The 23,887-nt window shown below is 36.6% G+C and overlaps 1 protein-coding gene across 10 annotated transcripts in view; it reads right to left on the bottom strand.

The window, feature by feature from the left end:
- Positions 1-654: 654 nt before the first annotated feature.
- PLEKHA1 (pleckstrin homology domain containing A1) overlaps positions 655-23,887 on the bottom strand; it is a 40,980-nt gene continuing 17,747 nt past the window's right edge. The window contains exons 3-13 of one of the 10 annotated variants that reach the window (XM_049810524.1): positions 22,199-22,255; positions 20,736-20,781; positions 18,582-18,679; positions 15,834-15,965; positions 14,012-14,155; positions 12,847-12,915; positions 9,655-9,719; positions 8,760-8,823; positions 6,419-6,536; positions 5,265-5,305; positions 655-3,128 (exon numbers count right to left, since the gene is read on the bottom strand). In XM_049810524.1, coding sequence (XP_049666481.1) covers positions 2,799-3,128; positions 5,265-5,305; positions 6,419-6,536; positions 8,760-8,823; positions 9,655-9,719; positions 12,847-12,915; positions 14,012-14,155; positions 15,834-15,965; positions 18,582-18,679; positions 20,736-20,781; positions 22,199-22,255 — 1,164 coding nt within the window. In that variant the 3' untranslated portion in view covers positions 655-2,798. Of the gene's footprint in view, positions 3,129-5,234; positions 5,340-6,418; positions 6,537-6,836; positions 6,932-8,759; positions 8,824-9,654; positions 9,720-12,846; positions 12,916-14,011; positions 14,156-15,833; positions 15,966-18,581; positions 18,680-20,735; positions 20,782-22,198; positions 22,256-23,887 lie in introns of those variants that run through there. The other 9 variants (XM_049810523.1, XM_049810526.1, XM_049810527.1 and 6 more) reach the window with 9 other exon arrangements.

Raw genomic sequence — 23,887 nt, 5'->3', positions numbered from 1 at the left:
CTGGAATTTGGGTAACTGTGTACAGCCTATATAAAATACCTTATTCAATTACTGTTCTTTATCTGAAGCTTGCATCCCGTTGAGACAGACCGATTAAACGTGCTGCTTCACAAAAGGGAAAAACGGACTTGAGAAATGCAGTCACTCAAGTGTGATGACATCATACTGTCTACCATACAGACAGTGAGGTGCTTCCAGATGTCATATAGGTGCCGTTATTTCAGGAAAGCATTTTTGATGGAGAACCTTTCTTATGCAATGGTATAAAACCAGAAGAGTGCATGTTACATTTCGTCCTCCTGGGGTGTTTTTTTTACCCTTTCAGATGGTGCCTGAGTGTTTCCAAATGGTTAACTTGACATTACTATGCATCACCTCTTCCCTTCCATTGATGCAAAAGAAACCTGATCGATTTCCCTTGCATAACATCTAAAAATTCCACAGAAGAAACTGGGAACAGTAAAAGAAAGACAGCTCATTCTGTTAAATTTCTTTCTTAGGCTACACAATCTGATCAGATTTGAAGAATTAAAAAGACGTTAGAGCTGGATAAAAGATAATCTGACCTCTTACATGCTAAAAAGGACTATATTGTTCTGATAAAATATTTAACACAGTGCAAGGAAACTCAGTCAGATGTTATTTTAAGTTACCCAAACTGATTTATTGACAATTTAAATGTGACATATTTACAGCACTGTTTCTAAAATAATTTAACAATTTTCATAGATTTATAAAAGTACTGATAAATAGGAGACCCTGACAATTACCAACCACAAATATTTCCCTGTGCTACTGAACTACAACAGTAGTTCTTTTCTTTTTTCTTTTTTTTTTTTTTTTCCTCTTTTTGTAAGTCCCATAATGGAGCTGCTTTACCTCCACCCAATGTGTAAAATTGCCAATACCAAAATATAATAAAATGAACATGCAGTGTGAAAGCTGTACCAGAGCAAGTGATTTCAGATGTTAGACTACAGTAAAAATATTTCAATGCAAAGTGTCTTCCACACAGAATGTATTTATGAAAAAAATAAGCTTTTAAAGAGCTATTGTTTTCTCTTTATAGAAGTTAAAACCTACAATACTAGTACAGACATTTACAGTAACTTCCAATTCTGTGGTAGTTTTCACATATATCTAAAGAGTCAAACAAAACCAGTAATTTACAAACACCACTGTCTTAAGACAGTGGTTAGTTAGCTTATGGATAAAAAAAGGTGCTGATATAATTTAAAGTTTTGAAATTAGATGGTATCTCATTCTTATGTGACACCAATTATTCTATCCTTGGATCAACAAATTATTGTGGTAAAGCCATCCATATCTCTCAAGCAGGAAGTCAGTTTGGAAGTTGGAGAGAAGATGGACTTGTACGGTATCTATCTTAGGTTCCAGTAGACAAAAAGTATCGCAAAGCTGGACAATCTGAATCACAATAAGCAGCAGCATGAGATATTTGTGGGGTTTTGATTAAAGCAAACATTTTTTAAAAATGATGAAAAGTACACATCTAATCCAATACTTGAAATGTAAAGGTTTTCATTTGCATCACTGAAGCCCCATAACACAATGTACACAAACAACTATTCATTTTTTAAAAACATATTGCACAGCTAGTAGGTGCAATACCAGAACACTGGTATCCCTAGCATAAGTCTTCTATTTTAAATAGCTGTTTCGAACTACGCTATTCAGAACAACTCCAAGCCAACGTTCAAAACCATTAAGAATGGTTTGTGTACATAACTAATTCAAAAGTGTTTCAACAATGTGAGAAAAAACACAGGCACTTAAGATTATTAGTGCACCAAAAGTTATAGGCCACAATTGCATGACTATGAACAGTTCAGTACCAATAATGACAAGACTAAACGAGGAGGTCTTCCACTGATCAATATAGAAACAAGAACTGTTCACAAAGCACTGATAAGAAAACCATTCTCAAAACAGTTATCAAACGATACATTTAGACATTTTAAAAAAAGATTGCTGCAAAGCCTAATGTAACACAATATAAACCCTTACTTGGTTCAAAAGATCTAAAGTGTCCAAATTTGAAAGTCCAATTTCTCTTCTTCCCCCCTCCAAAACACCATTACATGCAGTCCATGAAAATCCAAATGTGCAAAAAGTTATAACCCACCTTTAGGAGTGCATCAAAAAATAGGCTGACTATTCAAAATATTATTTTAGTGGAAATTCTACAGCACCATAATTAGAATTCCAAGGGAGTTCAGAATTCTTGTTCTGATAACAAATCAGTTGACACTGTTGATCCTAAAGAAGAGAAGAAACATTTTCTGCATTTCCTGGTATCTGAAAGTCGTGGAGAGAAAAATTCTCATCCTGGCCTAAAATCTTACTGTAGTTCAAAATGAAATTAAATAATCACATTTGTTGGCAGTAAGTTCTCCACAATATAACACGAGTTATAAATTTAGTAAATTTGACAGATTAGGAATGACAAATTGCTGGTACCTTGCTTACTTGCAGAAGTACTTTTTTGTTTTTGTCTTTTTTTTTTATTCCCTAAATTGTGCAGTTTGGCCCCTCCCTAGTAAGTGATTTACTGTCAGGCTTTGAGAAAACGCATAAGGTCCATTTCTGACCCTCAGCTGAAAGGCAATATACAAACACATTATATATACACGTGTGCACAGAAACACACACATACATATATAAAAATCAGTGTTCCGGTTTTTTGTTCTCATTTCCTAAAATTTTCTTTGGTTAAAAGTCCGAGCAAGGAAATCAGAGGACCGAACAAATGGATCATTCTCCAAACACTTCCATCACTACACATCACTAACTGGAAGGCTTGCATCATCCAGATCCACAAGGCCAGGATCCTGTTCCTGAGTGCCATTTTTACTTTGGGGTTCCAAGAGGACCCGTTCAGTCACTTTGGGAGCTGATTCTCTTGGAGCGACAACCTGGATCTTGTAGCTCCCTGGCTTGGCCTTGGTAAAAGATTCGTGAAATCCTCGCTTCTCCAAGGCAGGGTATTTGGCGTGAGGGTTTGGGACCAGAGGGCTGCCGTGAGCGGCTGTGGAATGTGAGGTGGCTGGGGCTGGGATGGCAGAACGGAGAGCATGGTTGGGTTCGGAAGAAGACTCGGTATGCTCCTGGAAAAAAAGAGCACATGTCAGAAGAAGTAACTGACGTCATGTTGGAAAGATGCAATTTCAGATTTCACTCAGAAAAAAATTCAAGGCAGAAAATACACAAAGCGAAGCATCAGCCACAGCAGCAGGAGGCAGGTGCTTTCTCAAGGTGGTGTATTATTAAATGTGAGCTTACAGCAGTATGTGACAGCAACATCAGTTTCTTCGTTTGAGGAAATTAAATTTCTCAAATCAAGCTCAGCGTCTCTTTAGACTTTATAATATAGTCCAGCAAACTGAGGCTTCTCATTTTACTAAGATGCTAAATAACCTTTTGAAGATAACACTTTAAAGGCCATTGAAAGTGACATCTTTCCAAGAGAAAAATGTATTCAAAGGTATTCATATACATCAGGCACTCTTATCCTAAATCAATGCACATGTTACAGTTCCCTCTTCTTGGGGTACCAATCTCCCGAATTGTTCCAGAGACCAAACAAAAATAGTAACTATTTTATGCTATCAAGACTGTGTAACAATTTCCAAAGTTAATGGAAACTGATCTTTAAGCTATTCCTTCTAATTGTCAAGTTATTTTCTTGTGTTTATTATTAACTGCCATTCTGTTGACCTTTACATAACTCTATTAGATTGATCCTGTGAAAATTATCTTCCACCATTTACTTAGTGATAGAAAGAAGTTCCCAGACTACCTAGGAATGATTTAGATGTCTAAAGCATAGGCACAGAGTGCCATTTTAGATGTCCCAGGATATCCTCCCTGACCTCCAGCTGCATCTCCTGAACAAAAAATTCCTCAGGTTCTTCATCGTACCTATCAGCTCTGTAAGGATGTCTCACATACCTAAGGATATCTAAACCAGCGCTGGATACAGTGTTAAATGATATGATCAAAATGATGTGCGATGATGCAGTGAATACTTTGCTCTGCATGCATTAGGAGCTGCAGCTGCTGCCACTTCTGCCATCACCAGTGTTAGTACGTGAACTAAAGAAATCTGTGAACCCATGTGCGTACACAAATCGAGTCACTTTTCAAGCACATTTGTTAGCGAAAAAACCATCACAGATGTGTGTCCAAGATGCAAATATACATCCTAAATGAAACACTTATTTCTTCACAGCAGTTTTCCAAGTTTCTTTTCGAATGCTATGACATGCATTCATAAATTTAATCATAATGGATTCCCCCAAGTACTACTGTATTTCTTTTTGTAAATGAACTAATATAATTGGGTGAAGGAGCTGTGCAACTTTTTTTTGGACTTCAGTTTTGTGTTCAATCTCAGTGAAGTGTTTCACATTTTTTACATTGCCTTATTTCATACTTGACCTGATACTCCACTTTAAGAAAAATATTTGATTTAGGAGAACATATGATTCAGCGATTTCCCTACTATTCTTCTTATTATTAATAATTTTAGTTCAACAAATAGGACAAAAATAAGGGATATTAGGACAAGGTCTCTATAATAAACTTTTTGCTAAATTGAACTGAAGGATGCTCAGATTTTACTACCCACACTGACTGTAATTTCACAGTTAAGAGACTATGCTGCTGCACTACTCCTAAGGTGTACTGCTTTGAACAGCGTACTGATTATACATTATAATGCTTCTACGTTTGAACTAATAATTTCATGCAGAGACTTATAAGCCATGCAAATCAGGCTACAAGATTATCCTTCCAATTACTAGAGTTATGACGTGCATTTTTTTGTGTGCACGCATCTGTATTAGTTTGTGGGTAGCTTAAATTTAATTTGCTTTTGCGCAGTTTCAAAAAATGTAAAGTAAAATGGAAATATGAACTCTCATGCAAATTAGGTATAATACTTTCCTATTAAAATGACATCATATAACTTACGTTTAAACATACAGTATGCTTTGAAGTATAAATACATGTTTTTGCCATTTTTAATTTCCAATTATTTTAAAAGTATGAAAAAACAGTGCAAACCTGTAAGTGAATGATATAATTTATGAGTTAGTTTTCAGTAATGGTAATGGCAACAGGTAGCATTATTTTTATTTTTTTATAGTGCAAATTAGTCTCTAGTCCTAGCCCTCCGTTAAGAAGGCAAGTTTACATGAGAGCCCACATACGTGCTGCATTCACCAGTTCTTGATGTATACCTCTGTATACAAGGATTCGACAGCCTTCTGGCCTGCCGCATCTGGAACACAGTGCAAAGCTAAGATTAGAGTAACCTATACTTGGGGAAAGAAGAGAAGAGAGGGGAAAAAGAAGTGATGCAGACAGTAATAGCTAGATTGATCAGTTAGCCCCACAAAAAAAGCATACACAAGGAAGAGTTATCTGCATATTTTCATTCCCCCAAAAAGAAACAAAATTTCCGATAGGAAATTTTATTTAAAAGCCTGAAGCAGCTCCCAGCTGCAAAAAATAATTGAGAGCTTAGATTGAATTAACAGAAACACAGTATCAATGCAAATGTGTAGTCAAAAGCCAGATTTCAATTATCAGATTTCAGATTATGGGGGTAATGATATATTCAGCTTATTACAAAACATCCCATAGCCAGAAAATGAAAACCATAGCTTGTAACATCTGAACTGTAAAGTATTCCATGTTAAATCTGGACATACTTGGAGACACTGTGACACTACAGTAACGTTCACTGTTCACAAGTTAATGTACTTTGTACTGAACATCTAATACAGTTTAAATGCAAGTATATATGAAATGTTAGCATCCACACGACTTCACAAATATTAAGATTTGTCACAGTGCCTCAGTTCAGTAATGCTAGATTGTGTTCACACTAGGTTTCCAACAGCAAAAACTAATTCATGCGAGCAGAGATCTCTTAGAGAAGTTACTTTAAATTTGAATCTGTATCTGCAACAGAATAAATTATCAACAACAGAGAATGACAATTTAGTAGCTAAGAGCTGTTAAAAACAAATCAGGATATTGTCATTTGATTGCAAAATTCAGCAATTAGCAGGAACACCTCGCAGGAATTAGAAAGCTTCAATTTTACTCCCAAACTAGTAGTAGTGACAAAGATCACACTGAACTCAGAAGATTTTTTTTTTTACTAGGTTAGCACTTGCATTATCTATGCGTTCAAGACAATACAATGCACAAAGTTACATACAGGTAAGACTAAAATAAGTGTTCAATTAACAACGCAAAGTATTTTATGCCAGTCTGTATGGAAGTTCATGCAAAGGTGCTGCATTACTACAGGACAGGATAGAGGACAGGCGAAAGGAAAAAACAACTAGAACTTCATGTGCACAAATGAATATCAACTAATCACATTTTCTCTGAGGTTCAGAATAACATACGGAAGCTGCTGATCTTCCAGGTCCCCGCTGTGCTACAATGGCCCCAGAAATTGCTTTTATCCAACTGTGCATATCTTCTGGACTGTCCGCCTGGATTGAACAATATGCATTACATTTAATATAATCAACTCTCAACTTTCCCGGTGTCCTGACCATCTGCATAAAAATGACAGCCTTACCCTACTTTAGTAGTCTGTTATTTAAAGCCAGAGGGACTTCCATTTCTTAAACCAGACATTTCTTAAAATCTTGCCCTGAATTTACTATTATATGTATATGGTTCTATAGAATAACAAGCAAGAAATAAGTATTTTCATACTATTTGCATATTCCAGACTCTAATTCTTACTTTCAGCAAAATATAAATCAAATGCCCACGGAAATTCTTACAGGAGATCTGCCGACCCCTCGTAGCAGACTTTGGTCAATGACATAACTTCTGTACTTCTCAGTCACTGTTGCACTTCACTTCTATGAGGTATTTACTGAAGAGTTACAGTCAAATAAAAATCAGTCTCTGTCAGGGGTCAGCTGAACATTTACTTAGAACAACAATCCAACAAAGATGTAATAGATTAACAGTGAATACCAAGGGTGTACGTATCTGGGATAAAGACAGATAAAAAGCTAAAGCTATCTCCTAATTAGGTTGCAGCTTTATTAAACTAGCACATCCACCCAGCAAGATATATCTGCAACATGTCACCCAATTATGTTCTGCTATAGGACAGCTCAAACTCAGCACCTGGCACCACCGCTTGTATTGGTGTATTGGGTTTGCGTGGCAAGGTTTTGGTAGTGGAGGGGCTACAGAGGTGGCTGCTGTGAGAAGCTGCTAGAAGCTTCCCCCATGTCCAACAGAGCCAACGCCAGCTGACTCCAAGACGGACCCGCTGCTGGCCAAGGCCGAGCCCATCAGTGACGGGGGGGAACTCCTCTGGGAGAACAGATTTAAAAAGGGGGAAAAAAAACCTGTGCAACTGCAGCCAGAGAGAGGAGTGGGAAGATGTGAGAGCCCCAGCCCTGCAGACCCCCAGGTCAGTGCAGAAGGAGGGGAGGAGATGCTCCAGGCGCCGGAGCAGAGATTCCCCTGCAGCCCATGGGGATGAAGACCACGGTGAGGCAGGCTGTCCCCCTGCAGCCCAGGGAGGTCCACGGGGGAGCAGATCTCCACCTGCAGCCCAGGGAGGACCCCACGCCGGAGCAGGGGGATGCCTGAAGGAGGCTGGGACCCCGTGGGAAGCCCGCGCTGGAGCAGTCTGTCCCTGAAGCACTGCAGCCTGTGGGAAGGAGCCACATTGGGAAGTTTGTGGAGGACTGTCTCCCGTGGGAGGGACCCAACGCTGAAGCAGGGGAAGAGTGAGGAGTCCTCCCCCTGAGGAAGAAGGAGCAGCAGAGACAAAGTGATGAACTGATCACAACGCCCATTCCCCTGTGCCGCTGTGGGGAAGGAGGTGGAAAAATCGGGAGTGGAGTTAAGCCTGGGAAGAAGGGAGGGGTGGGGGGGAAGGTGTTCTAAGATGTGGTTTTATTTCTCATTACCCTGCTCTGGTTTGATTGGCAATAAATTAATTTTCCCCAAGTCAAGTCTGTTTTGCCCATGACAGTAATTGGTGAGTGATCTCTCCCTGTCCTTTCCTCGACCCATGAGCATTTAGTTTTATTTTCTCTCCCCTGTCCAGCTGGGGAGGTAAGCAAGTGGCTTTGGTGGGCACCTGGCACCCAGCCAGCGTCAGCCCACATAACTGGGCTACACAGGCCTTTCTGATCCTACAAGAGAAACTCAAAACTTATTTACAGTACCATAAGCATCCCATTCCCACACAGCTAGGAAAAACAAGTCTGTGTGATTTGTATGATATCCAAACATTTAGAAGGTGACATGGTTAAGGATGCAGTGAATAAAGTACATATGGATGCATATTACCAAATAGGTACTGAAATCTAAATGTTGCTGTGCTTTAGGAGATATTTTAATGTGGCAACTAACTGGAAACTGAGAACGCAAGTGCTATACATAAAAATTCAGTACTTCAAAATAAAAGACAAAATACTGAGTTGATCCTACAGAATCTGAAGACCCAAATGCCAACAAAATCCCATTAGGGTTTATTGTTTTCATACACTACCAACATAACACTTGCTGTTATGTGGAATATTTCTTACATGTATCTTTCTGAAATACGAGGATCACATTCCCTCTGAAAAATCATGGCATAGTTAAATGCCACTTTAAAAGAAAAATAGCAGCTCTTCTTCGTTTTGATTATAGTAGTCTCTTGGTTTTGCCCAAAGTTTAAAAAAAGAAATTACCTGTACATAAAAGGTTCGAGAAGTTGTTACAATTTCAAAGAGATTGTCTCTCATCATTATATCACTGTAAATGAAACACACAAAAATACTTCAACAGCAAGTACGACTTTCTATTTTAAAAAGACTCTAGGACATGTGGAGAATTAGAGCATTTGCTGCCTGAAGACCTTTGTATTTCTTTATCGCTCTACTGTTGGTTTTTTTGGTAAATATCAACTAGAAAAAGAAAACCAGCATCTCTTATTCATCTTAGTCCCAAGACTCAATTTATCAGCGGCATGCGTGCTACTATATATATATTTCTAATTGGAACATTCTAAACCATATCATGTTAAGTTTAAAAATATTTAATGTTCTAGTCAAATTTCTGCAAAATTTCACATTCATATTTTGTTATGTCTTCGCAAAGTATTAGTCCTAAGCAGTAGCCTGCTAAAACCAAGAAAATCTACTACGAAGACCATTAACTCCTTAGTATATTGCCATTTGGTGGGAGGGAAACAGCAGGAAGAAGAGCATTCTCATCTAAATTCAGACATTTAACATAAGGTAATGTCCTCTAAAGGTTTAGCGATTATATAAGCAGAATAGAGACTCCTAAAATTGCTGCCTCAGATCAGAGAGCACCCATGCATCTCTAACTCATGATTGCATGATACTCCTTTGTTCCACCCTTATCCAATGCATTTACATTCTACTGAATGTTACAAGTTTGAAACACACACTAGTGCAGAACCCTCAAAACCAGTTTTATACACAAAACTACTTGCGCATCACACATGTATACATTAACTGAAATTATTAAAAATTTCTCCATTGTTTCCAATGAGCAGTCTGGCCATGACAAAGCAGTGTACTACATCCCATGTAACCACACTGGTGTTCCTGTCCTCACCTTTGCTTGCATTCCTGAACTTTATGAACCTCCTTAAGTGGTATAACCCTGAGAGGTTCCTTTTCCTGGAGGAAAAAAAAAAAAAAGCGGAAATATTTCGGTAGAGCATATCTAACAACTAGAATATAATCAAAAAGCCAGAGTTTAAGACAGTTGATGGGACCAGACTTACATAAATGAGACTTTCAAGGCAGTCACTTATGCAAAAGGTGATATTAACCAAAATTTAATTTGCTTCTGTAAGTATTAAACCAGCCATGGCACTTGCAACGAAGAGGAGGCAAAAATCAAGAAGTAAAAAACCCAAAAGCATTCATTCACTTTACCATAATGGAGACAACCAGTCCTGTCCCCTTCCCCTAACTAGATCAGAAAATTCAATCTAGTCTCAAGCAGCTTATTTCAGTAAAATCGTTATTATATTAATTTACTATGAAATGCTACAAGATGCTTTGTTAATTGTACTGTGTGACATGGCTTTAAATAAGATGAATTGTATCCTATACTTAATACAATTGAAAATAATCAAAGAAATCAATCGCACCAAAGCCTGTAAAAGAGCAAGTATTCTTAAAGCATATGAAAATTCTGTTACCGTAACAAAAATAAGTGTTACAATTCTGTCAAAGTTTCACACAACAGGAAGAAAAGTGAGAACATTTAAACAGAAATACTCTCACTTTTGCCATGACAACGTAATGTCATACATACTATTATTTTCCTGTGGTTTTTGCAGTAAAAACACAAACAACTTACTTTACCTCCTAATGTGTTTTCTTTAAGCAATGTTACAATGGACTACTTCAGCTGGCTTCAGCTTATAGACAAAACAAAAGCTGTCAACTCTGGAACGATTACTTTCTCTACAATTTCTATTACATACACTTAAGAGATTTATGTTGTTATAGCAAACGGCGAATGTCACCCAAATATAACCATCCTCAAATGTCAGTTTTCATTAGATCACTTGTCTCTATAGCAGATCAGATGTACAGAGTTTAAAACTCAATGTTTTCAGTTATACTTCCCCTCTTCCCCCTCTCCTCTCCCTACATTCACTCATCCATTACAACAGTTTTCAAAGTAATACATCAAATGTGAATGGCAAGATCATCCTTGGAATACAGACACCTGTTGCAGGGAAGACCTCAGCTCAGAAATTATAATTTTCAGAGTCTGATATTGCCTGTATTCCACTATGCTCCACCTGAAGACTGACAGGGGTTCTTCCTCAAACTGAAAAGAGATCATTAACAGGAAGGGATGGGCCACGACACTGAACAACAAAAAAATGCCCAGAATCTACACATTTTTCAATTAAAAAAAAACAACAAAAACTCAAACATTTTTTTACACTTTTGAGAGCAGAGAACTCAAATTTCTACAAATGCAGAACAACAGCACCTCGAGAGTCATTTGAAGTACTGGTGAGCAGGCTGGCTGTCAAGACAAACTAACTTCAAGAAAGAGCCATACTTGACTGAAGTCTGCGGCTATTGGGAACTGAAGTCCAATAGGAAGAAGTTCTCCAGAATTAAATGTCTGATGCTACACTAGCTGAATATGACCTCCATGCCATAGCCACAAATGCATGACAAACAATCACTCTTGAACTTTTTTCCTATCTTTGTATTAGTCTCATTAGGAACAGGAGATCGTACACATTGCTGAAAGAAATCATTCACCGCTTGAAATCTTCAGAAGAGAGAATTTTGTGTTTGTATAACATAAATAAAAGTCTGATGGACATACAGTTAAGTTGTTGCAGGTGTTTTCTTCTTGGTGGGCTGCATCCTGTGAAAGTTTTGCTCTTTCCAGTATGGATTAAATGTCTCTCCAACATGTATGTTTCAGAGAAGGCAGATGCTAATTGTTTAAAAAACTATATGAAACATGATTATCATTATTAGGTTTCCTAACCATGGAATTCTTTGGTTAACCAATAAAAGGACACTATATTCTCTATCTATTCAGTACGTATTTCCCTGGAGAGGGATGACTCTTAAAATGGAAAAAAAATAATTTCAGTAAAAATTGTGAAGCAGGATCTACTTCCCTGTTGTCTGACAGCTGCTCAGTCCAGTACCTTCCTCAAACTGCAGCAAGGGGATATTAGCCTGAAGAGTAGAGGACACTACAAGACTTTATATTGTTCAAAACAGTTAAATTGGAAAGGAGCACTATAAAATTCTAAAAGCATATGCATTTCTACCATCTTTCTAGTATACTCTCACACAGTACAATTCTTCACTGAATTAGAATTTGCTTGTGAGCAATCTGCACTCAGATTTATTTTTTTTAAATAAAAATAGAAGGTTTATTATGGGCAATGAGTCAGAATTGTGTTATGTTGACAGTTTAACAAAGATAACGATGCAAGATCAAACTCCTGCTATTGTTGTATACTCCCTCATTAAAAGTAAAGCAGAAGTTCTCTTCAGAAACAGCCTGAAATTCGGCTTCTTGACATTTTACATCTTACAGTTGGCCTGTAAACTCAATTTTCCTTAATTTATAATACTCTACAACTTAGACTTCATTCCTTAGGTAGGTTTTCTCATGTTTGGTAAGTGTGTGATTCCTTTTGGGGGAAAACAGACTGTCTCCAGTACCAGCCACTTCATTTTTAAATGAAGCCTGAAGGCACTTAACATTTGGTCAAAATTGGTCAAAAGGTTGATGAGTGATGAGTGGGGAAGAAAGATCACGAAACCAAAACAAACTCTGTAAGCGTTGCTTCTGAACAACAGAGTTCTTTGCCTGCCTTGGCTGCCCTGGTGAAACAAGTGTGTGGGAAAAGATCCCATCATTTGTATGACAAAACACCCCATAATTCTAACTTTAAATTAAGAATTGCAAGATTAGTTTTGTCTCTACACATAATGATCAGCTGTTTCAAGAACACAATTAATTATATGTGAGTACAAAGTGACATAAGATACTAATACAAAAATCAGGGTGATTGTAGAATATAACCTGTTACTGTTCTTCAGTGCCCTACAGACAGGTTTCCAAACAGAAGACTGAAGTCCAAATTAACAGCCACCCTATTAATTTTTTGTCCTTCCCAAACATGAAAAGTTACTACAGCACAGAGTTAAGAGTTGCACAGCACATTTTTCAAATACAAGCATATTTCTTTATATTTTCTCACAACTATCACCAGAAAATAACACATATTTGGAAACTTACCAGTTCAGACTTGAAATATCCTATTGTGTTTTCATCTAACTGAAAGTATCTTCTCTTCCAGTTCTTCATCTGTTAAAGGAAAATAAAGAAATATTTATGTATTTTACACATAAAATAAAAATATACTTACATGTTATATATTACTCATTTATATATTTATAAATAATAATAATTTATAAATAATAATTTATGAATAATATATTTATATATTTATAAATATATTTATATATTTATAATTCTAGTTTACATGTATAATATTATATTGTATAATTCCTATTTATTTATTATTATTCATCTATAATATTTATAATTCACATATATTTTTAATATATATATATTTATGTCATGTGTATATAGCTATATCTAGTGCCCCGAAAAGAATTCTGCAAGACTCTGCCCAGTGAATATATTTTTTCAAACTGCAAAAATTAAAAATTCTGGAAGCTACTCTTTTCTATTATAAGAATTTTTCAACAATCTCCACCAAAACTGTAGCAACTCAGCAGCACAAATACCCCACAAGAAATGTTAAGACAGTACGTTAAAGGTTTCTAGTTTATTTTTAACTAAAAAAAAGGAATGTTACAAAAAGAAGCTTCATAATCCAAGATAAAATGAGACTGAGAACTCACGAAGCATGCATATCTTCCTTAATCTGAACTATTTGTTCCTGCTTTTAGCAAGGCATCATGTGAACAGTTCCACTTGTGTTAATCAGTCTGACAAGTTGTGTAATTCTTCCTCTGAACTGAAAAATTAGCTTTTTCTAAACATTTTAGTGATTTTAAAAGCATGCAGACACTGAACTTCTGCCTTAATTTAGATGCTTCTAGCAAGTGAAGTAAGGATCTCTACATCAGTGTAGAGCAGAAGAATTCCTAGTTGCATGCACTAACCATAATGTGAAAGTCTCTGTGCACACAACTTTTCCTCTCCAAAACATCTCCAACAATGTAACACTGAAGAAAGTCATGAAAAGAAGTAATACAGACATAAATTACATGCTACGGGATGATAAGTTTTATCTTTAGCCATCCTTAATATTGTCAGTAGTGCTAAAGTTATTGGTAATTATGTCTTTTTTTTTAAATCATCTACTTGATAAGTATAACTATCACCTTGGGACCTTTGTTCTTGATTAAACACACTGATCTTAAACACTTACCACTGCTCCTTGTTTTACACAGTAGCCAGCTTTGATGATAGCATTATCTGGGGGATGCTTAGCAGTGAAATAAGGAAGGTGACTTTGTGACCGTTTCAGGTAATTCCTGTCAGCCCCGTCACTGCACTCACTGATTTCTTCTTTCTAGAAAAAAAGCAGGGAAGTTCAGAATACTCTGTTTTTTCTAAAGGTCAAAGAATAACCGTACTAGTTATAATAGGAAATAATTGCATCATCCCATGCTTACAAATCCCATTTCCAATTTGCTTGAAAGGATAAAAAATTTCAGCTGATTTCCAGAGACAAGTCATGAGACTCTCCAAGGGCTCTGGTTGAATACTTGCAAGCTCCATTTAGAAACTAAACTAAGAAAGTGCTGAGTATTCTCAAACAATATTGACAGACACTCAATGAAGAATGCTACAGGATGCTACAGGCCTAAAACCAAGATATATGCATGTATTTAGTGCAGACTTGTTCTGTGTTTTTAAGGGCAAAACACTAGAGGTGGCTGCAGCAAAGAAAAAGCTATTTCTAGGACTGTAAAACACCAGAATTCACCAACTTTTTAAATGCAGTTCAGGTGTATACATGTCATTTACATGGTATTAATCCCATCTGGAACTCTCTTCAGCTCAAGGATCTTCTAGAAACAGATACAGGTCTATATCTTTAATGCTGCATAGATTCTTCTTCCATGAACTTGTCCAATCTGTCAAACTCAGGAAAGTTTCTTGCATGCATGCCACCTTTTGGCAAGCACTACCTTATGTTTTATTATGCATGGAAAGAAGAACTACTTCCCTTTGTTTCACCTGGTTACACCATTAGCTTTGTTTAAAAGCCCATAGCTCTCAAACTGGAAAAGACAGTTTATACCATCCACTCCTGCCAGTTTTGATTTTGTAGAGCTCTTATATCCTCCTTTAGTTATTTCTTTAGCACACGGAAGACTACTAGCCTAGTCAATTGTTCCTCATATGGAGATCATTCCACATGGACCAATCATACGTGAAATTTTTCTCTGAACCTTTCCAGTTCTAGTTTAAGATAAGAACAAAACTGGACACAGTAATCAAGGTCTGGTCAAAGACAGCATTTATACAGCAACGAAGATTTTTCTGGTTTGCTCCTTATTCTTTCTCTAGTAACTCCTAACATTTGTGGCGTTTTTCCTTCACTGTTACCAAACACCAAGATGATGTTTTCATAGTATGACTGTAACTCTTACCTCTCACTCAAGTGGAAATGGTTATTTCACAATCTAGTTTTTTCTATAAAAAGTAGGATTGTTTTTTCCAGAATCCCTTGCATCACATTTATTTTCACTGAATTTCACTTGCTATCTTATTTGTCCACACACGCTATTTCATAAGGCCCTTCTGCAACAATTTAATCTGCTGTCATCCTTACTCCCTCTAATAACATAGTGCATATATAATCAGCTGATTTAATCACCTCCTTTTTTGCTCACTTTTCCTGGCAGTTAAAAAGACGGAACTTTGGCATTGTTAACACCAACAATTCATTTGACACACACGCACACAAAGACGTTTTAAGCATACTAACTGATATCTGTAAGCAAAAATCAATACTCAAGTAATTCTTTATAGTCTTGTATAATTATCTATAATCTTTTATAAAGGGAATAAAGTACTCCAAAAGCCCCAGTCAGTATCAATAAAAGGTGCACATCAAAGTTTAAGTCCTCTGCTCAAGGTGAGAAGCTGACAGCTATATTGTGACACATTACCTATTCCCACCTGTCAAACAAAGCTTCCTCTATCAATAATAGCCCATTTGTTTTAAGAGTATTTATTACCTGGGTAGGTGTAATGATAGGAACACCGCCAACAATTTCTGTCCTGTATGAGACTTGCTTCTTTCCACCTGGGCTTTCAGCTTGGCGGTTTGCATTATCCATTTGACAGAGAGGATCAGACTGCTTTGGTACCTGAAAGTGGAATATGATAATTAACGTAAGTTTTATAAAGACCTAAAAAAGCCCTTATCATTACTCAAGAATTTTTAATTTGTCTTCAGCAGGATTTAACAAATGTTCTCTAATTGTAAAAGGCTAGAAATATCTTACATGAAAACTTGTTGCAATGGCTATGCTTTACTTCTAAAAAGAAAACTGGTGCCAATAAAGACATTTCACCAGGTGTCTTGAAATCTAAAAATCAATTCCCAGCTTTGCTGTGCTATACTTGATCTTCAACAAGCACTGCTAATTTGTAGAAGAACTGGTTCTTTATTTTTCACTTGCTTCCAGTTTTAGTAATAAGTGCTTTAGACTGGAGACGCCCCAGTGCCTGTAGAGCTAGCAGTAAGGCCATAAGCAACAGGGCTACAGTATTAAGACTTCTGTCAAATAGGATGCCTGATCAGTATGATATTTGCACTCACATTCCAATACTTGGCATGAAGACTGTGTGTACTGCCTCCACTAACCCTACATATATTGCTAAATTCAACAAAATGACCCTAAATACCATTAACTATTAGGTAATTCTCTCAAATGTGGAACTAAAGCAATCAAAATACCACAGAAATTGAATTTCCCCAGTAAGTGTTTTGATCTAAAATGTGTACCCAAATTCCTGAGTTTGTGCAAGCAGTAAACATCTGTAACCTAAGAAATGCACTAACTGGCTACCTAAGACATTTCCATTTATAATCTCCTTTCATCCCTAATATTCATATAGTAAATCTGAAGTGACTTCAACAAGAAGAGATCAAGAGACTTACACCAAAATATCCTAGCCAGCAACCTACTGGATATTTACACAGGACATCCAAATTCCTTCAGAAAGAAGGGACACACAAATTGTCTTTACACAGTGAATTACTATGCAAGACTGTGGCACATTCAGAACTTGAAATTGAACCAATCTAGACAAAAACAAAGCTACTTTATAGTCTGCTGTGATTCTAGTTCCTATGCCCAGGACTGCTTATTTAAAAAACATAAAAACAAAACCCAAAAAGCCCACAAAAAACCCCAGCCTGCAAAGAAGTACACAAACAGTCCTGAGAGCACCAATGTCAGCCAAGTGAAGGTGGCACTCGGCAGCTTGCTCAGCTGTGGCGTCAGGCTCCTTCTCTCACTTCCACCATCACCTTAGCCTTGCACAACACCCAGCTTCGCTAGCACAGGTGAAAGGTGACACCATTCACAGCCAAATCTGGCACTGAAGGACAGGACATTCTCCTAGTGCACAGAGCTCATGGGCCTCAGCCTTTCAGGAGAAGGGGCTTGTAGCTACAGCTTTACAGGTGCTTCAGCCGTCACAAACTCCTACTTAAAATGTTACAGACCAAACCCACATCCACCTTCTCGTATGAATGCATTTTCAAACAGTACTCATAAATAAGGTACATAACATGCCAGACTGCAAAGGTTCATAGTTACTTGAAATTATCAGCACTCAGAGTATTAAAAAATGCAATGACTCTTGGAGGATTACAACCTACAGCAAGTAATGCTCATATGAAAATTAATAATTGAATTATCTTAATTATTTGATTAAATAATTGGCCATACTAAATAACCTCTGAACAGATTAACAGTTCAAAGGTTTGTTTCTTCAAAGACAAAATATACTAATGGTTCCACCAGTTAAACATATGATAAAACAGCTTTCAGACTAAATTCTAATTTGATGCAATTAATTCTTTATTCACCCTATTTCTTGAACTGGAAACAATTCAAGCCTGGTTGCGGTGTGTCCTCATGAAAAACCCAAGTGAGAAGGCTTTGTGTTTCTGGGGGTTTTTATTTATTATTATTAGCAACATTTTTGTAACTCCAAAGAAAGGGCTACATTAAAATAATGCAAACAACTCATAGCAACATGCTTAGATGTTTCTAAAAATGAGAAAGTTACTGACAACAAATATGAATGTGTGCACCCATGCTCAGAACCTCTTCTTCATAAGGGTATGCTCTCAAAACAGTTCATGCCATCACTTCCCTGAAACTGGAAAAAAAACCACCTTAACTTCTGCCTCCTGAAAATCAGACTGAGGTAATACGTGGGGTTTTCTATCATGTGATAACAAGCTGTCCTGGTACAAACCAGAAAAGTAATTCAACACTTTTCAGAAGAGTGCATTAATGTTTCTTTGAATGGATATTACTTGAAACCAGGAGAGAGCCTTTGGAACATGGCATGATGTGTTTGCTCGTTATTTTAGTGATTAAGAAATACAAACTTTTGACACCAGGCAAATGTACGTGTATCTTTTCATTGCTTGCAAATGTCTTCTGGATATTTCAATTAGTATTAAAGGTGTATGGTTAATTTTAATTTATTAGAAACCACCATATGCTGTAATGAAAAAGATAATCACATTTTTGTCCAATTTTCAAAGCAAAAATTAAAATAAAGTCAAGTTTAGGGGGAGTTCTGTATAGTTTCTCCAAGTCTTGGAAAGCCAAGCCAAGACTTGTTTGTAGAGATAAAAAGACTACTCTAGCATAAAAACTGGAGACAAAGGTTACATTTAAGCACATTGAGACAGTCACCATTTGAAAGCATTGCTAAATATCAACTAAACCACTTACTGTGATTTTGGTAGCTTTGTTCAGAACATTTACCCATTCAACTAGGTCCTGCTGATCATTGGCTTGTAGAAAGTATTTTCTCATCCCTGCATTCATAACTGTTAAAAACCATTATGAAAAGTTAACAACACCGCAATTTAAGAGCAAACTTAACACCGTCAAAGAGATTTGATTTCAGATGGAAAATCCAGTTGAAGTATTTAAGCTCTCTGCTGCATTTCTTTTTAGAAAGTCCTAAGAAACATACATCTACCCGACAGGCTTGCTTTATTCTAAAAAACCCTATTTTTTTTTTTTTAAGCTCTCCACTTAAACAGCATCATACAGAACTTGTTAAATGATTTTTTTTTTTTATTACATAGAAATAAAGCCTTGAATTTTATCAGAATTTTCTACAGCTCCATTTCCCTTTTCTCAATTTCCATAAGCAACAAAGTTTTATACTTGGGGACTTCTACAGTTACTCCTTTTCATCCTCTGACCAATATCTGTTATCCTTGGCAACGAACTCATTAACATGACTATGACCACTGATTTTTATTCTTCTTTTTAATTTATGGAGAAATTGGTATTGATTACTAAGTATATGATGCTCAGGAAATAAACAACTTCAAAATATCCAGAACATAAAACTTTATTTTACTTTAGTGACTTGGCAGAGAAAGGATATTTTTAGTAAGTTTATGTATCTACCTGGCAACACCTAGCATACCTTTATGCAAAAAGGACAAACATATTTCTGTTTAACAGTGGAAAAAATAATCATGGCTAGTTTTCTCACAAATTCTAAGAACTTATCCTGAAATTAATTTTAAGGTGAACAGCAACTAAAACCTTCCCAGAACTTTGAAGCATTGCAGATGAAATCTGAACAGATTTTGCTGCTCTACCCATAGCATAACAGTTCTTCAGGTCATCACCAACAGCAAACACATGCCAGAAACAGGTACTTTTTACTCTTCTATCATCTTTCTCCCCAAAGTCAATGGTTCAAAGCAAACATTATTAGATGCAAATATAAATTCACAATACAGAACTGTATTATGAGTTGACTGAAACAACTCCTGCTATTTAAATAAAAAGACAATAAATGTAAATTTTTCCTCTAAAAAGTATCAAAAACACTTTAATAAACCAGAAATATTAAAAGCTTTCAGGCAGTATCTTGGATCATTACAGCTTTATAGAGCTGGCCCACTGATAGGAGCAACTTTACAGCTGATGAAGACAAACACCTCTACACATGCATGTGCAGAGGAATCTGTAGATGGCACTGAATTGACACACTAGATACTACTCTAGAATCCCTGATTCCCTACACGTGGAGGTAATTTACCAAGTGTTTCATGAGCTCTAACACAGAGACTGCACAAGTCCAGTGGAGCTGCCTTCTCTGGGCCTATACAATACTGCACATGGCAAAGGACACCTTAACCAACTGTCATAAAACCTTCAGGCATTTCCAGTACCTTCATCTCAGCTAAAACTCTTATGTGAATGCAGCCATAAACAATGGTTATTCATAAATAGAGCAGAGGCTGATTCCAGTCTCTGCACATACTTTTGTGAATGCCAATTGCTTGTGAAAAAAATCTGGAATTATGGTAAATTCTGGACAAATTACTTATAAGAAAAATCTAAAAAGACCACCATAAGGGGCTTTTATGATTATCTAAAGCTTTCCTCAAGTTTAAACAAGTTTAAGTATCAATAAACCTAGAAGGTACCCCAATCAAGTTATTTTTCTTTGGTACAGCAATAGAGCCTGAAATTTAATGTAAAAGGCATTGGCTGACAGTATTTTTAGATCAATTAAACAAACTCTTTTATCAGTAATACAGATAAATTACTTGTCTTCATAGCTGACAGGCATGCCATGTTTCTGAAAACATCCATCATTTTTGATTAGCTTATTAATGCCTGAAAAATTTAAACATCTGAAAAACAACTCTCACCTACTCCTCATCAAGCTGTGATATGAAAAGCCACAAAAAACATGAAGAAGCTAACATTTCCCTCATACTAAAGAAGAAACAGTGAATCCAAACTATTAAAAAAAATCAGCTGTAGCTAGTAAAAGAATTGCAGAACATTATCTTTGTTTCAAATTTCTGAAGAATGTACTTGATGCACATGCCGCATGCAAGAACTTACCAAAACAGAATTCTGCCTTTGGCCTTAGCTTAGTTGCATCGCTAACCTAGTAGGGAAATTAAGATTATAAATATAACTGTGCATACAAAATATACATCAGCTATCACAAATTTTTTTCTCTTTCAAGTGGCTAAATTTGAAGATTAGCAGCATAGCAAGCTTGTTAGGTAAAAAGATATACAGATATAACAAAAAATACTATATAAAATTCAGTTCAAGACATGCAACCTATGGCAAGAAGACAGTTTAAGCTCTATGTTCCATTCCTTAAGTTTAAGGATTCATTACCAGGCAAATCATGAAATCTGAAAACATAACACTTCTACTTGCATTTTGAAGTTCTATGTCTCAACTGAACTAAATATTCAAGGACATTTCATACTGTCAAGAACATCAGTTGTATTGTGGTTCACCAACAAAAAAGAGTAATAGCCACTTTTTTCTTTTTTTACATTATAGAGCTTGTCTATCAAGGGTGGGGGAGAAGGCAAAGCAGTCTCTTTCATCAAAACCTTTTTTTGGCCAGAAACAAACAAAAAAACCCGTACTACTAACTAGAAAAACAATGGAAAGTTAGAGCGTCTGCACAGGAGGCACACTTGAGCTGCCTTCAAAGGTACACACAGGTGAAATGGCACAGGTGACCACCCCTGCTCCCACTAAAACCAACATACAAGAGTTCAGATTTCTTAAGATGAGAACTATGAGGGTTGGGGCAAAGTAAGCATAGGAGGAGGAGACCAGGAAGGACATAAGCAGGTCTCCACAGACATTTCTCTACTCATGATATAACCAGCATCAATATCTTTCACAAGAATAAAAAAAAAATTTAAAAAACCACCAAACAAAAAAACACCAAAACAAGGAAGGTGGGAAGATACAGTATGACAAGAAAAGCAAAGGAAGGATGAGAAATAAGCAGAAAGACAAGAGAAGATCAATTATTTTTCTGCTACAAATTGAACCATGGAGTCTTAGTTCACAGTTTTCTTCCAGACATATTTGGAAGTGAGCGTACACAGAGTAATGAACTAAATACTTTCTAGAAATTTTCCTGCTCTATCTATTAAAGATCATTATTACTTGCAAACTATCACACCCAAACACTTATCTGCTGCTTCATAAATGGCCTGTCTTTTCTCCAAGACCAATGGAATTCAAATACTCATAAAGAACTGAAATATACAGTTCAGAAATATTAATTCTATGCAGCACAAAGAGCTCCCATTTGAAATCACAGAAGAAACCTAGGCAACACCGTAATTAGTCTGTTCTTATTTTAACCTGATACTATTGAAGTGTTTGTAACACATCTCTAAGAATCAGGAGCAGCACACAAGCAAAAAGCTTCCCATGCACTATGTAAGAGGCATTTAGAATTGTCTAAAGTTAGGGCCTTCAGAAGTGGCCCTTGGTAGTTATCACTAAAAACTTAACAACAAGTGTCTTAAATACTATCCTACCTTTGAAATATAGGTAAGTTTAATGACTCCAACAGGTGGAGATCCAGAGGGAAGATTCTGAAACAAATCATATGTTACAAAGTGAAACTTGTTTATTCTCATATCACAGTCAGTGTTTACGCATAAAAAGCAAATAATTCCACAAACAAAAAGAAAATCCTACCTGTTTTTATAGACAATACACAATGTATGCTTGAAACAGGATCTAAACTACTTGTTTATTATACACACATCTGTTAATCAACTAAAAACAGAAAGACTGCTAGAAACAATACAAATAGTAATTGTTTCAGAAGTTTATGTATTTTACTAGAGGAAAAAGGATTCTTGCAGGTCTGCATCCAGGAAATCCGGAAAGAATACTTTTTCCTTAACAGATGTTGGCATCTTATGTATTTGCCCAGAGCAGGCGGAAAGGACAAGAAGTGACATTCATCTATTATGTCAGATACTTCAAAGGGCATCTCACATTTTCCAAAACAGATTGAAAAATCATAGTCTTTTCATTTAATATTAAAGTTATTGCAGGGAAATACCATGACACTTCCTAACACTGCAGTTAAGCCTAAGTATATTTACAATCCAAAAAGGAGCTGTCCGTTCTTTCTACATCCTTGCTTAACATACTAGTCTTAACATTTACGTTACTATTCACAATCAGCTAGTAGCCCAGAAATACAACAGTTAAAGCATTGAGAATCACAAAACACAGCTAACTTTTATTAACTGTTTCTGATGAAACAGTCCTCCTAATTTTATTCCTTTAAATAGAGCATTGTTTTGCATACACTTTTTTCCATTACAATTTTTACTTTAAAAATGGCCCTTTAGGTTACGGTACCATCCTTCATACTCCAGACTTCCCCAGAGACCATAAGAACGGTACTGCATCTGCTTGCTGATCCCTTCCCCAGCTAGAGTGCTCTTCATCATTCCATAGGGCCTTATGAACTTCTACATTGCAAAGAGGAGCCTAATGCTACCCACAGAGTCAGAAAGGCAGATAAATAATTGGTTTATACTACATTCATATTTCAAAGGTAAGAAGTAGGTTAGGTTTACTATAGACTGCTAACACTGAAACTTAAAAAAACAAAAGGTGTTCCCATTCTGCCAAAAAAAATCAATTTAAGTTTTACTTTATCAGAATGATTTTGATCCCAGCATACACCAGTTTTATAATCTTTATATTAGGATAATAATGTGTGGTTAATGGTGGACTTAAAAACCGTTATTTCTTTGAACAGCTGAATTGGTTTTCAGATGCAAATAAAGCACTTCTATCAGCAACAGAGGGCCCAGTGAAGTTCTGCACTGTCGTGGTTTAACCCCAGCCAGCAACTAAGCTCCACTCAGCCGCTCACTCACTTCCCCTCTTCAGCTGGACAGGAGAGAGCAAATACAACGAAAGGCTCATGGGTCAAGGTAAGGACAGGGAGAGATCACTCACCAATTACCGTCATGGGCAAAGTAGACTTGACTTGGGGAAATTGGTTTAATTTATTGCCAAACCAGAGCAGGGTAATGAGAAATAAAACCAAACCTTAAAACACCATCCCCCAACCCCACAGGGACAGGGAATGGGGGTTGTGGTCAGTTCATCTCACGTTGTCTCTGCCGCTCCTTCCTCCTCCTCAGGGGGAGGACTCCTCACTCTTCCCCTGCTCCGGCGTGGGGTCCTCCCTGGGC

This window comes from Accipiter gentilis, chromosome 9 (genome assembly GCF_929443795.1).
Source record: "Accipiter gentilis chromosome 9, bAccGen1.1, whole genome shotgun sequence".
NCBI classification, from domain to species: Eukaryota; Metazoa; Chordata; class Aves; order Accipitriformes; family Accipitridae; genus Astur; species Astur gentilis.
Note: the sequence above shows the minus strand (reverse complement) of the source record. Positions and strands in the feature narration are given on the sequence as shown.